The 15,677-nt window shown below is 34.5% G+C and overlaps 1 protein-coding gene across 2 annotated transcripts; it reads right to left on the bottom strand.

The window, feature by feature from the left end:
• Positions 1–12,461: 12,461 nt before the first annotated feature.
• On the bottom strand, positions 12,462–14,261 carry LOC105784667 (uncharacterized). 2 transcript variants are annotated; one of them, XM_052633793.1, is made up of 5 exons: positions 14,242–14,261; positions 13,275–13,350; positions 12,994–13,155; positions 12,841–12,913; positions 12,462–12,768 (listed from the first exon to the last, which is right to left on the bottom strand). In XM_052633793.1, the coding sequence occupies exons 3-5, from the start codon at positions 13,081–13,083 to the stop codon at positions 12,614–12,616; spliced, it is 318 nt and encodes a 105-aa protein (XP_052489753.1). In that variant the 5' UTR covers positions 13,084–13,155; positions 13,275–13,350; positions 14,242–14,261; the 3' UTR covers positions 12,462–12,613. The 2 variants fall into 2 exon arrangements, with proteins under 2 accessions (XP_052489753.1, XP_052489752.1); XM_052633792.1 differs by lacking the exon at positions 14,242–14,261 and having other exon boundaries at positions 12,994–13,498.
• Between the last annotated feature and the right edge of the window lie 1,416 nt (positions 14,262–15,677).

The following is a 15,677-nucleotide window of genomic DNA, read 5'->3' on the forward strand; positions in this document are numbered from 1 at the left end:
GAGTGTTTTTTAAAAGGATTTGTGGTTTTGTTTTCTTAAAAATGTTTTAAAATGAATTTTTTGGAGAATTTGAGGTATTTATAGGGTACCAAAACGGTACTGCTTTGGAGAGCCCCCAAACGCTCAAAACGGCATCGTTTTGGGGAGGCCGACCCGACCCGGCCTAGGATCCGCGTGTTTTTTAGCGGAGGGGTAAATTGCGCTTTTAGCCCCTCCGCCTTTTTTCATTTTTACAATTAAGTTTTTTATTTTTTAATTTTTACCCTTTTATTGATTTCAATTTCGATTTGGTCCAAGTTGCAACGACGCCGTTTTAGAGGAGAAGGGAAAATTTCCCTTTCAGCCCCTCTATGTAATTCGTGCGTCTCATTTAGTCCTTTGGGCTTTATTTATTTACGGATTTACCCCCGATTTTTTTCTTGCAGTTCAATTTAGTTTTTTTATATTTTTCTTAAAAAATAGTTAATTTTGATAATATAAATTTTTTTTATAATTTTCATATGTAATTATTATTATTTTATTTATATATATGTATATTTATTTTTATGTAAGTATTTATACATTTTTTAAAAACTAATATTTTTCGCATATTTATGTATACACATATTTTATTTATTTATTTAATTTTGATAATGTGGATATTATTTAATTATTTTAAACCTATATATATTTTTATGTGTACATGTATACATCCTTTTGATTTTTTTCAATCGTTGGTTTATCAATTTATGTTTGCATTTTTTTATCTTGTCCATTTATTTGATATTTTACATGTCATTATTTTTATTTATTTATTTACTCCTATTATTTCTATACAATTGTTGTATTTATTATTAATATTTGTTTAAAGGGCACTTATTCATACATTCAACATAACATTACGACATCTTCTCGATTTTAAAAATGAATTTTTTTCAAAATAGAGATAATACTCGTATTTAGGATTTTTCAAGAAAATTGAGCCCTAACGTATTGGGTTCCGATTTTTTTTGTGAAATCTAACCATCAAGGATTGCTCTTTAAATCAAACAAAATAAAACTTATCATCGGGAATTCAATATGTTGTATCCTAACATATTGGATGTGACACGTTGATTTCTCAAGATAATTTTAAAAAAAAAATAAAGGAGATATTGAATGTTTGGAATTTTAAGGAATTGTGCCCTAACGTATTGGGCCGTGATTTCTTCATAAATTTTAAACAATTAGATATTTTCTTAAATTTTATTATACGAGTTTTTGACTAACTCATCGTGAAGAGAGTAAAGTGTTGTGCCCTAACGTATTGGGTGTGATATTTTTCTTTTTTTCAAAATGAGAAGGTCTTAATAAATAATTTAATTTAATTAAGGATCGCATTTTCATTCTCGACTTCAAGACATTTATTAATCAACTTGGTACCGATTTTTGGGCGTTACGAGGGAGCTAATCCTTCCTCGTACGTAACTGATTCCCGAACCCGTTTTTCTAAAACTCGCAGACCAAAGTCGTTTTTAGGTGATCCAATCACACCTTAATAAAATATTTGTGGCGACTCCCAATTTTCATTTTTTAAAGTCGACAACCTAAAATCTTTTATTTTCCAAAAAATGGTTTCGACATATACAAAAATGAAAACTTAAGTTCTAATTTATGTCAAATTATAACAATTATTTAAAAAAAATCAAGTGGTTGATCGTATTGTTAAGATGGCTTGTTATAGGATAGAAGATGTGCATGTGTATATTAAAGCGCCTAAGGAGCTAGGAGCTGATTTTTGTGTCAGATAAAACAAATGGGTTTCTCGCATATAATGGATTAATTTAATTGTTTTTCTATGTTTTCTTTCAAACAAAAAATAAAAAGGTAAAAAGTTATACAAATTTTTGTTCAATTAAAAATTACTCATTTACCTATGCGAGTCATTTTTGAGACATTATAATAATATTTTGTGTGTATTTTTGAGACATTATAATAAAAATTATTTTATAATTATAAGTGTAATGTATTTTATTCGTTTGAATAAAATTTTAAATCATTATATTTATATTTAAATTAATAATATTAAAAACAATATGTGCTTCCTATAAAATAATTGAAGAACAAACAAGATTTAAATTGACCATTTTAATTTGTTGATTTAAAGTTTAAATATTTATAAAAATTAATATAATGATATTCTATAATTTTTTAATCACTGATTTTGTATATTATTCAATTTTATTGTTTTTAACATGGTTTAATTTTAATATTTAAATAATAAAAATGAATTAGTGGTACAACAAATTATGTTTATACCAAAGTTTACACCATTATTTTCTCCTTACTTAAAATGAGCTAAAATAATATATCTGTTTCATTAAAAATACCAAATGTAAATTAAAATATTTTTATTTTATTGTATTTATTATTAAAATATAATTCTAAATATTTTAAAATTTAAAGAATTAACCTAAAACTTATTATTTGCATATTTGCTTGCTTGGCTTCCTCTTTTATATTTGTATTAAAGAATTAGGAAACAGTAAGAGACGTTGCATTTTTTTTTTGCTGAGAAATTGGGGTAAATTATCAATAAAAGCCCCTTTATATTCAAAATTACAGAAATGGTCCAGGTCCTAAATTAATTACCAGAATGGGCCAATTTCCCCCAAAACGCGTCCAAGTCAGCGCGTTGTCAGGGGATAAAACAGGAAAATGCTTCCTCAAGGAAGCGCTTTGTCCCCGTGTCTGCTGTAACCCCCCAACGGCTAATTTTTTGACCGTTGGTAACCCCCCAACGGTCAAAAAAAAACTATAAAACTCCCCCTTTGATTTTTTTCACACTTAAATCCTTTCCATCTTCAATCTTTCAATATTCTCTCAAATTCCTCTTAAAGCTCTCTTTAATTTTTTTTCGAAAAAGCTCTAATTTTATTTTTTTTTGAATTTATTTTTTTAAATAAAAAAATTGATCGTGTTAATGGCCGGAGAATTAATTCGTCTCGATGATAAACACATATCCGTTGAACAAATGAAAATGGTAAGTGTTAAATTTAATTTTTAAATATTATTTAAGATTTTTTCATTTATGCAATTTTAAATGATTTTTATTTTATTATTTCTTATAAAAGACAGTAGATCGGATATTGCAATGCTATATATGTAATATGTCTGGTCCTCCATCACTGTTGATAGAGAATTACCTGCGAGAAACGGGTTTTTGGCACATGGCGATGATAGGTCGGGGGTGCAAGTTGGACCCGAAACTCATTAGTGCGTTGATAGAAAGGTGGAGACCCGATACGCCCACATTCCATCTTCCATGTGGAGAGTGTACTATCACTTTGGAAGACGTGAATTTGCAATTGGGATTGCCGGTGGATGGGTACGCAGTCACCAGGTCCGTTCAATCCAGCGATTGAGAAGCGGTATGCTACGAGCTTTTGGGTGTTATTCCGGATAATATTAACGGAGGTCGAATCGAGATGGGCAGGTTACAAGACACATTCCCGGAGCCGGATAATGATTCTACCAAACAAGAAAGAATACGATATGCTCAGGAATACATTCTTGAGATAATTGGAGGTTATCTGATGTCGGACTTGTCACGAAACCTTGTACATCTGAGATGGCTGTTGAAACTCGTTGATTTTAGAGCAGCTAGTGAATTTAGTTGGGGGTCTGTCGTGTTGGAAACATTGTACCGGGAGATGTGCGGGGCGACGCGACCGAATAAAGTAAAAATCAGAGATTGCCTATCACTACTGCAATCATGGGCACGGTTTCGCTTTCCATTTTTACGTCCTCGAGTGGACCACCCATATACATTCCCACTCATAATGAGGTAAATTTTATATTAGATTTTACAATTATTACGTAGATTTAAAATATAATCGTATGCGAAAAATTTATTTAATTAGGTGGAACCATTCGGCAAGTTATGTTGGATTACCTACCTCTCTTGAAGATATACTGCTTCTATTAGACCAACAGTCGGAAGCACAAGTAAGTATTAAATAAAATAGATATACATAATGAGATAGTCTATTCGTATTTAGTATTTAGTATTTAGTATTATGTATATAACTAATATTTCTATCATGTTCATATAGTTTTAATGGACACCATACGAGGATCCGACAATTCGAGCAGTAATTCTGGATAAATACTTGCAAAATCCAAACGCTTGGCTTGTAAATGTCCCATTGGTCAACTTTGCGATCGTGGAGATGCACCAGTCAGACAGAGTATTACGACAATTTGGATTCCGACAACCGATTCCCGTGGCACCTAAGGTGTTGGATGATCATCACAGAATCGACTTACGGTAATTGCATACGGATTGACCGAGATTCTGGTCACACTATATCCAAATGTGGGAAGATCGGTATGATTATATACCTACTCTGGAATCGATCATTGTTCCAGAGTTAGCATGCGTGCCGGATTACATGCCATGGTTTAGGATCCATGGCAAGCAATATTTATTGTCGGAAGAGGAGAGGCGACGGCAATTGCATGTCCAAAGGGAAAGGCATTGCCCTTTAAATCCAAGAAGAAGGGACGACGACATAGGCCCATCAACAGCGCCCATACAATCACCCGGCCTAGCAACAGCACCCACACAGTCACCGGACCAAAAACTTCAACTGACGACACCCACAGCACAGCCTTTTCAAATAATGCCAGGTGCGTATCCTATCTCTTTTATGTATCCTAATCCTTATATGTTTCCTTTTTCTAGTCCTATAGTAGGTTGGAATGCATGGCCCGGTTCATCTCTATTTTCTATTACTCTGAGTGGACTGCCGATCTATAGGCTACCGTCGCACGAGGGATCGCACGAGGGGCCGTCGGGGAGCTCTTCTTTTTACCAATCTTCATCACCTTATGGGTCTCAAACACCTTCGCCATTGGTGATGCAAACACCTCTGCAGTCAATATTCTATGAAGGTAGGCCATCCTCCCAACATCGGCAACCAAATCCCCTACCTGAGGAACCAGAATCCCCGCCAGAGCAACCACAACCCCCGCCGAAAGCTGGACAAAGGAGGAATCCAGCGCGTAACCGTCGACGACCTCCATGTGGCACTAAATCTGGTGAGCACGGACATTGCTTTTTATTTTAATATATTTGCACAAATATTTTAAATATTTTTATATTATTTCATGTAATAAAATAAAATGTTGTTTTGAATAAAGTAATTGTAATTTACTTTTATATTTTTAACAAAATAGAAATTCTTTTAAATAAGGCAATATTTTGAATATTTTTATATTATTTCATTTAATAAAATATAAATAATACAACATAGTTTTTTACAACAACAATCAACTATTGCGATTTGGACATGATCTACTTGTATGGCCTAGGTTTCTACATCATCCGTGCAACTTCTGTTGATTGGCTATTTCTCGGATATCCATATTGTTACGTATTCTAGTCGAGTAAGGTCGACCCTTTGGTTTGCGACGCAATTCTCTATCCGTTAACAACTTAAAGGAAGTAAGCGATACAGACGGCCACTTACGTTCATCCGAGACCGGTGGGAATACGTGTCTCCAGACGTTTTACATGTATTTTAATTTGTACACTTCGTCGACATAGCTTATGGGATCCAGACGGAGATTCTGACAAGTTGCAATTACATGAGCGCATGGATAACGAAGTGCGTCAAATATCCCACAGTCGCAAGTCTTATTTCTCAAGTGTACACGATATTGCCCGCCAATAATACCTTGGTGTGGTCTGTCAAACTCCATTACATGAAAACCATAAGTTGTCTCGATCGTGAAACACTGTGTGCATGGTGTTCGTCCGCGCTTTCGCATTGTTAATTTCTTGCAATACTTTCCTGCACCATACATGGCCTCCCTGCATTTGGCCTGCATAACTCGCTGCTCGCTTTCGAAATAGCGCCACTAAACGAAAATATGTCTCTCGCACAACCGATGTTATCGGTAAATGGCGTGTTCCTTTTAGAACAGAATTTATGCATTCAGCCAAGTTTGAGGTCATATGACCATATCGTAGGTCGCCGTTGTATGCTTGTGTCCACTGTTCGAAAGGTATGTTACAGAGGTAGTCCGTGCCTTCGTCGTTAACTGAACGCAAAACTGCCCAACATCTCATAAAAACGGTCTTTACTTATTTCATACCCTGCCAATATAAGTTCATAGCGAATGTTACATACCACTCTTTCATTTAGAATAAATTCAAAATGACAAATGAAATTATATTAATAGAGACTAAATACCCATGTTGGTCACTTTTCGTCGTTCATTTTTAGATGGATATTGCCTGTAGTAGTTGGAAGCAACGTGCCTTAGGCAATACCGATGATGTATGTGATGCCATAGGCTTCCCTACCGCTCAATTGCAGCTAGTATTCCAGTGCCCCGATTCGAAATAACGCAGATATCAGGTTGAGGGCACACATGCCTCCTTAACCTAGATAGAAAGAAATCTCAATCATCAGCTGACTCCCTCGGTTTTATTGAGAATGCAATTGGAAGAATTCTCCCACTGTTATCATGTGTCACTGCTAGCAATAGCTGATGGGTATATCTACCAAACATAAAGGTACCGTCAATTTGTACCAATGGCTTGCAGTATAGAAATACGTCTCGGCATTGCTTAAAGATCCAGAACAGATGTTTGAACACTTGGCATCCACAGAGCAGTCGGTTATTGTAGTACGCATGTTCCGTTTCAAGGTCTGTTATGCAACCTAGGACGTATCTCTCTACCACTTGACACTACTGCCATATTTCATTATATCAAGCGTCCCACCCACTTTGCATCTTCTCCAACGCCTTCTGCTTAGCTATCCAAGCATTGTGGTAAGAGGGCGTGTACCCTATTTGGCTACGAATATTGGCAATTAAGACCGACACTGAAGTCCTGGTATCTGCCCTCACCGTGGGTAGTATTAAGCTAGCTAATATAGTTGAATCCATCTTGGGATGATCTTGTGAAATACCTGTCAATGAAGTACGTTAAATAATGCAACATTACATAATAATAGTATTATTCAAAAACACTAAATACTATACCTGCAGCACATGTATGTGGACCTTTGTACTTTTTTATCTCCCACAACCCTATCCTTTTCCTCAACGAGGCGTAGATTTTTCATGAACATGTACCGTCTTGCACTGCACACTTCGCCTCAAACTTATCAGATTTGGATTTAACCACGTAGTAATTAATGCCGTTATTGATGCTATGTTGTTTTAATGCACCAAGAAAACTATTTTTATTGGAAAACTCGTTACCAACTTCAAATTCACCCGAATCCAATAACAAACTTGTACGATCATGCATTCTATGTGGTAGATCTAGAAACTCCAACGCATCATCTGCAAATAGATCGACATTATGCATGTGGGCTGGAGGCAAGTATGCCCTGAATCGTGGATCTTCTTCTTCATCTGAACCCCCTTCAACATCTTCATGTTCAGTTGGAATAGGCTCCAGTTCAAAAAAATAATACAACTTCTGCACCATCGAGGCCGAGCTCTAGAGGTGGATCCACATCGGCCTCATCTTCTAACCCACCATCATCTGCAACGTACGAGGTCCCCTCACCAGTGGACGTCGTAAGGAATACATCATCCCTTTTTCTGGGCGTTTCATAACGCCTCCAATTGGATGTAGATTGCCAACCACTAGAAGCTGATGTCGTTCCCCAATACGTATTTCCAACATCAAACATCGACCCACCGAGGTGCATGTCTCATCCACTGACGGAGTGTCGTGTAGGGGTTGTGTATTCTATACCGCTACCAAACATGGGCAATTTCGTGTTTTGTAACCCACTAACAGAGTGTCGAGCAGGGGTTGTGTATTCCTCTCGAACAACAGTTGCAAATGCATCATTTGGTGATGAAAATTGCACATATAACTCAATATAGGGTGCTCCACTAGCGAGATGAGTCTGCACCATTGCCTCCAAGCTACGAGCAACTTTGATGTCCAACGAGTCATATGTCACCGGATCAACAGAAGCACAAAATCGATACCTAATAGACAAAACTTTTATTGGCGTCGTTCTGAATATTTTATGCCTAATTCTTTTACGAAGTTCTGTCAAATCTATGTTCTGGTTAAAAACCAGTGGCACTGTAATCTCCAATAAAAAAACAACATCGTTCTCGGTGTGACGAACCTCACCATCATAGTAAATAACAGCACTAATACGTTCACTCATCTTCAATTTCTATCCTTTTTAGCCTCTCTAATTTTTTCTGTTGTAACTTATGCAACCTAAGGAAAAAAATTGGCTCATTTATAGCCTCAGGCCAAATAGGAACTACTGTAGTAAAAGAGCGTCCACGTGGGAGCTTCTTTCAGTACTTTTGCTGACATTGTGTCCTGCTTGAAGCGTTTTTGACACTATTTTCTCAGAAACATCTTCTCAAAATTATTTTTTCAGAAACTACTGTGGCAAAAGAGCGTCCACGTGGGAGCTTCTTTCAGTATTTTTGCTGACAATACATCCTGCTTAAAGAGTTTTGACACTATTTGCTCAGAAACATCTTCTTAAAATTATTTTTTCAAGAACTATTGTAGCAAAAGAGCTTTCATGTGAAAGATTTTTTAAATTAACAAATAATTTAATTAAGTAAGCCTAAACCCTAATTTATTTAATTTTTTCTTCAAAACCCTAAACACTAAACCCTAATCTAATTTTTTAAAATTTATAATTAATTTACTAAAGTAACCATAAACCCTAATTTATTTGATTTTTCCTTAAAACCCTAATCTATTTTTTTAAAATTTATAATTAATTTACTCAAGTAACCCTAAACCCTAATTTATTTAATTTTTCTCTTAAAACCCTAAACACTAAATCCTAATCTAATTTTTAAAATTTATAATTAATTTACTCAAGTAACCCTAAACCTTAATTTATTTGATTTTTTCCTTAAAAATCATAAACACTAAACCCTAATCTATTTTTTAAAAATTTATAATTAATTTAATTAAGAAACCCTAAACTTTTATTTTTTAATTTTTCCTTAAAACCCTAAAATCTAAAACCCTAACCCTAATTGTAGAAAACCCTAACCCTAAAAAACAGAGAAAACAGTTCCTCAAGGAAGCGCTTTATCCACGTGGACACAAAGCGTGCCCTCAAGGACTCATTTTCTGTCCACGTGGACAAAGCGCTTCCTGAAGGAAGCGTTTTCCTGCTTTATCTGATACGATCACGCCCGAGATCACCCTTGGATCAGCTTCCCAAGCGAGGCTTGCCATCTTTTGCAAGCTGACCTAGCTCAAATTTAGCTCGTTGAGCTTAAATAAGCTCGATTCTAGCTCAATGAACTCGTTTTCCATCTTTTTATTTTATTTGATTTACTTGCTGGAATAAATTTCATGCTTTAAATTAAGTTAGTTAATATAGTTTCAGCTCATAAATATGTCTCAATTTGAACTGATTTATTTTTTGTTTTTAAGTTTAATGGTGGTTTTAAATGTGTCTAAATAAGAGACAAATTAATTAGCTGCTACTAAATTTAATTTATGTTTTATACATATTTAATAGTTGTTTATTAGTTATTTAAATGTGTCTAAGTTTGGGACAAATTAAATTCATGTTTCAATTAATTTTGTCCAGCCAAATTTAATTTTTCTTGGTTTAATTTCTTAGCTGAATTTAATTTGTTTGTTTGTAGGTACATGCATGGACAGCATTGAAGATAATACATGCATGGACAGCAATGAAGATGCTTCAATGAAGGTGCATTGTAACCGATCACATGGAAGCCCAAATTCATGTCATGTGCATTCCTTAAAGCCCATGTACCAGCACATACATGCATCGAAAAAAGGGGCTGAATCAGTTAAATGCCAATTGCCCATTTATGTGCTCAAGACGCCATTATGATTCAATTAAAGCATATGCATGGCACCTTCACCTTCAAGAATGTCCAAGCGGGAATTGACACATAAATTCAGCGCATTGAATGAATAATGTGCATGCACAAAGAGGAGAACGAATTTTCAAGGTACATGCTACCATTCATGACCCAGGTCATCATTAAAGCTTCAATTAAGAGGGATGCATGTCCCATGTAACTAGCATTCAACCAAGGGGGATTAAAGGGCAATTAAATGCTGAACATTCATGGACTTAAGGATTCTTCATGGCTAAGTATGCATGCACATACCAATGGGGAAGAAAGTGTCCATTCAACTAATGCATGAATCTGCCGAATTCATGAACCATCTTTAATGTTTTAGTGTGAACCCTTTTAATTGTTGTGTGAACACATTAGTAGCCGAATTTCAATAGGCATTTTAGAGCCTATAAATAGTTGCTTTTGTAATCATTTTAAGGTTAGAACTTCTGACATTTTATTGAATGAACTATTGTTCCTGTGAGGTTTTCTCCTCTCCAATTTCGTACGAGTCTCGAGTGGCTTATCTAGCGTGCTAGTGGCATCAACCCGAACTTGTTTCTGAACTTATCACCAACCCTGGTGTGGCGTTCGTCCATCTAACTATACCTTTGGTTCCTACTTTGTTAATTAACGGGTCGAGGTCCAACCACCTATTTCCATCTTCCACCTTAAGTAATATAAGTCTTGGGACAACCCTCTCAATAGTGTTGGATCATTCTTGATGCTTAAGTTCGCATTTCAATTCCATTTATCCATCAAATTATCTACCTTATTTTCTTGTTAGTCGATCCTTTCATATCATACATAACCTATTTTGAACCTATCTCCATCACTTCACTTCATATTTAACCGATTAAAAGCAAGCTATTCTTTTGGAATGATACTTCCCCGTTGACGATCAGGCAACTTAGATCGACTTGACTCAGCCTACCGAGCCGGATCGCATCATTATCCCCTGACAACGCGCTGGCGTAGACATGATTTGGGGGAAATTGGCCCATTCCGGTAATTAATTTAGGACTTGGCCCATTTCGGTAATTTTAAAACGGGGCTTTTATTGGTAATTTGCCCGAGAAATTGATTGAAATTAACCAGCAGAATAAACCCGCAATCGTGAATTAGTTTCACTCTCTTCTATTTTAGGGTTCGCGAAAAAAAATTTAAATCCGATAGGTTTTGATTCCACCCAATTTATTATGGTCATATTTTTTTTTGTTTTGAAAAAACGAATTTAAGTCGAATTAATTCGAGTGAAATTATAAAAATAATTGGGCTAAATTGGGATTAGATTTAAAGTAAATCTATTTCGTTTTGAAATATTTATAAAAATGCCCTAACATATATATATATATATATATATATATATATATATATATATAAACTAAATTTTGTTTTCAAAACTAAATTTTGAAATAAAGGGCTTTTATTGGTAATTTTCCCGAGAAATTGATTGAAATTAACCAGCAGAATAAACCCGCAATCGTGAATTAGTTTCACTCTCTTCTATTTTAGGGTTCGCGAAAAAAAATTTTAAATCCGATAGGTTTTGATTCCACCCAATTTATTATGGTCAGGTTTTTTTTTTTTTGTTTTGAAAAAACGAATTTAAGTCGAATTAATTCGAGTGAAATTATAAAAATAATTAGGCTAAATCGAGATTAGATTTAAAGTAAATCTATTTCGTTTTGAAATATTTATAAAATGCCCTAACATATATATATGAACTAAATTTTTGTTTTTAATATATAAATAAATATATTAAGATTTAAGTCTAAACTCAAAAGTTATTCTCATTTGCTTCAAAATAAAAAATAAAAGAATTAAAATGTATTCTTATTAGGTTCAAAATAAAAATTTAATTATTAAATTAAATTCAAGGCCTGGCTAGGTCCGTTCTTGATATTTTCGAAGCCCTAGGCGAAACAATAAATTAGATCCTTTTTTAAAAAAATATTATAAAATGTAATACAATAAAAATTGAAAAAATTTTGAGGCCCTAAAGTTTAAACATTTATGATAAAAAATTTGAAAGCCCTAGCCATTTAATTAATTTATTTTAGTTTGAAATTTTATTTCCCATGTTAAAAGTTGAAAAAATATTTTTTTGGGCCCCTTCCAGCGTTGGGCTTTGGGCGGCTGCACTTTCAAACAACCCCAAATGCTGGGTCTGAGTGGGACAAGACGGTGTCGGACTGTCTTCTATTAAATTTTGAGTTTGGATTTAGGATGGGTATTTTTATTAAGAGTCAAGGTGGGCAAAATTCTACCTCACTTTGCCTCATTGCCATCCCAACTTATGTCCACAACAGCGTGAGATGAAGGGAAAATAAAATAAGTAGAGGTTATTAATAACTAGATTTTATCACACCCATAACAAAAATAATTATATTAAAAAATATATATTTATAAAATTATTGTTGGAATGGTAAAAGATTTTTATTTAAATTTACAATATTTTTGTGTTGTTTTGTTTGAAGATTAAATAAATATATAAAAAAAATATCTTCTGTGATTTGTGGCAAATATTCTCTTGTTAACTAAAGAGAAAATTGGCAGATTTCAGAATTTAATTTTCGAAATATTGTGGAGTATAGAGCAAAAGTAGATGGCTTGTTACAAAAGATGCCTTCTTTCACACTGATAGCACATACCAGACGAAAAAAGTGTTGGGAGAATGGATAATGAAATAATTACACAAGGCATGGCGTGTGTTATTGTTTTCCAATGCTATATATAATAATAATCATTCTTTCCAAACAGGGATGATTCCTTGAGCTGCCAAACGCTTTTCAACCCAGAAAACTACATGCTTCGCTGTGATTTTCTTCTCATCAACCAGGAAAGGCTCCACGGTGCTTGCTCCCCTCCCATATGAACACAATGAAAAGCCCTTTGGACCTTTTTCAAATACAATGTCAGCCATCATTCAATTTCAGTGGACCTGCTGAGTTTGCCATATACTGTTCATACCTGTAAGTTCTCCATTAGGGAAGAAAGCCCAGAATGAATAAGGCCACCCATTCTTCAGAAATGAACCTTCCAACTGTCAAGTTCGGAATGTGAACAAGATTCATAAACCCCGTCTATTATTAATAAATTAAGGAGGAAATAGAGAGACAAAACCTTGTTGTCTTGGAAAGAGAGTTGGATTTGAGAGAGATGATGTTGGGATTCAAGTATTGTTTTCAATGGAGGAATAACATCCTCCCACATCAACTCCGGCAGACGGCAATGACTTTGCTGCTGGTTTGAGGCGCTTGCCTTCCTCCTTATTCTCAGCGGTGGCTAATACCAAATGAAAACACTTTCTTAAGCAAACTCGCAACTTCAAAAGATGAGCTTTGCTTATGGACAAAAGTAGCTCTATGTCACACCACTTAGAATGGAGAAACCTACTCACTCACTTGTAGGAGATGACGATTCTTGAACAGCAGAACAGGTGACACATCCACGAGAAGGAATCATTTTACTCATCATTTGCTGCCAAGTTACACACCAATTGTTCAACATGCATGCATACAAGACTAGAACCGGAGTAGTGGCTATACAAAACAATATATTTAACAATTCCCAAGAAGAAACTCTTGAGTTGTACTAATTTTAAATTTTACTTGATTATTCCGAAAATGTGAAACTCTTTCTGACATCCACATGCAGACAAAAAGTCTTGTAACGTGGAAGATTTCATCAAACTTATGATGATGCAAGTAATGATGGAAGCTACCATGACATAAGCAAGTGATGGAAGCAGCCATTAATTTGAGCATGCAACGTGGAAACAACCAAGGCCATGCAATTAAAGTTACAATAAGACAAATGAGACATGGAAGCAGCCACATCCATTTGAAGCCGAATCCTTATCAGAAACACTGTCAATTTCAAGATAAAACTTGTAATCATATTACGCATATAGACTCTAGAAATAAAAACAACATTTCATCTCTGAGTAAGGGTATAAATAGTCTTGTTGATATGACTTCTTTTTATTTTTCTAAGTTATGTAAAAAGTAAAGTAGAAGAAAAGATAGATAATTTAGGAGATATTAAAAATTTAGACTTAAACTATGAGTCTAAAGAAATATTAAGGAGAAGATAATGGGCTTGTAATAATAAATCAATTCCTGTTTGGACTTGATAATGATCAAATTTATTATAACATTCATCAATAGTTTTTGACAAATGTTCTTTGTCTTCATTAACAACAAATAATTGAGGGGTTCCAATCATCTTTTTAATGATCCAAATTTGATACGGCTGATAAAGTTTTTCTTGTTCAGCTAGATCAAATTTATCTTCACAGCAAACAGAGAGTTTGTAGCTATTATCTATGACTGGAAATGAAAATTGTAGCTATATACGAGATAAATTTACCATTGATAGTGTGCAGTAGACCTGTCCATGGGCCGGGCGGCCTGACCCGACCCGACGGCCAGCCCGAAATATGGGAGGGTTTGGGTAAAAATATAGGTCCGAAATATGGGCTTGGGCAAAATTTTAGGCCCGTTTAAAAAATGGGCCGGGCCTCGGGCAAGATTTTTTGGCCCGGCCCGGCCCGGCCTGAAAAATATTAAATATGTATATTTTATTTTTAAAATATAATAGTTTTTTTATTTTAAGTTTATTTACTTTCATTTCCTTGACTGGTGTTACAAAATAATAATAATAAAACATCAAGTTTGTTTTACTAATCAAATGTTAGATTTTGTTACAACAATTAATACAATTAATAATTTGATAAATTTACTAATCAAATGTTAGATTTTATTACAACAATTAATACAATTAATACAATTAATAATTTGATAAATTTACTAATCAAATGTTAGAATTTATTATAACAATTAATACAATTAACAATTAATAATTTGATAATTTTGCTAACAATTAATTTTAATAACAATTAGTTTTAATTTTATTAAAAAAATAATTTTAATTTTAATTAAAAATGAGCCGGGCCGGGCCGGGCCGGGCTCGGGCCCCATAATTTTTTCTTCGGGCCGGGCCTGGGCAAAATCTCAGGCCCATATTTCGGGCCGGGCCTAGTAAACAGGATGAAAATTTTTTGTGGGCCCGGCCTGAACCCGGGCCGGCCCATGGACAGGTCTAGTGTGCAGGAGAAAGAAGAATAGGTGGCTCTGGAATTCCAACTAAGGTATGAAGATGATGATGGAAAGCTTGACAACCCAACTGCTCTCGTCCCCACTATAGCCATTTTAATACTATCACTCCACACGACAGGATGAACCTCTTTACCTACTTCCAATTTTAATTATTTTCCTTCAACCATCAAACATTTTTGAGGCAAAGGCAGAGGCAGAAAAGATTGATTAGCATTCAATAGAAGAGAAGAGCAAAGCTCTCTGATCCACAAGAAGTTTAGGAGAATATATGCCACTGATTTCCTCAATTTTCCTTCTCTCTGAAACACGATAGATATACTATTTATTTTCCTACTGGGATAAGCTTAAATAAAAAATAAATAGGACGAATATGGTGGTCCAAATACCACAAACAATGTTAGGAATGAAAATAAAAAAGAGGAAAAATAGTAAGGAAAAAATGGCATATTAACAAATGTTTTCTATAATCCAACCAACCGAACTATTAACTTTTTGTCTTAATAACATGAAATTTGATCCAGACTTCTAATTTATGAAATACATTTAGTTGATGCCGCAGCAGTTGACTGAGACGGAATTCAGAGTTTCCAAAACCAAAAGTTGGTTCAAGGTGCATCAAATTACAGCCTTTTCCAATGCGAGTGTTAACACGTGATATTGTTTTTCTTTAAATGAATATAAGTATGC

The sequence above is a fragment of the Gossypium raimondii genome, chromosome 7, assembly GCF_025698545.1.
Source record: "Gossypium raimondii isolate GPD5lz chromosome 7, ASM2569854v1, whole genome shotgun sequence".
In the NCBI taxonomy this organism is placed as follows: Eukaryota; Viridiplantae; Streptophyta; class Magnoliopsida; order Malvales; family Malvaceae; genus Gossypium; species Gossypium raimondii.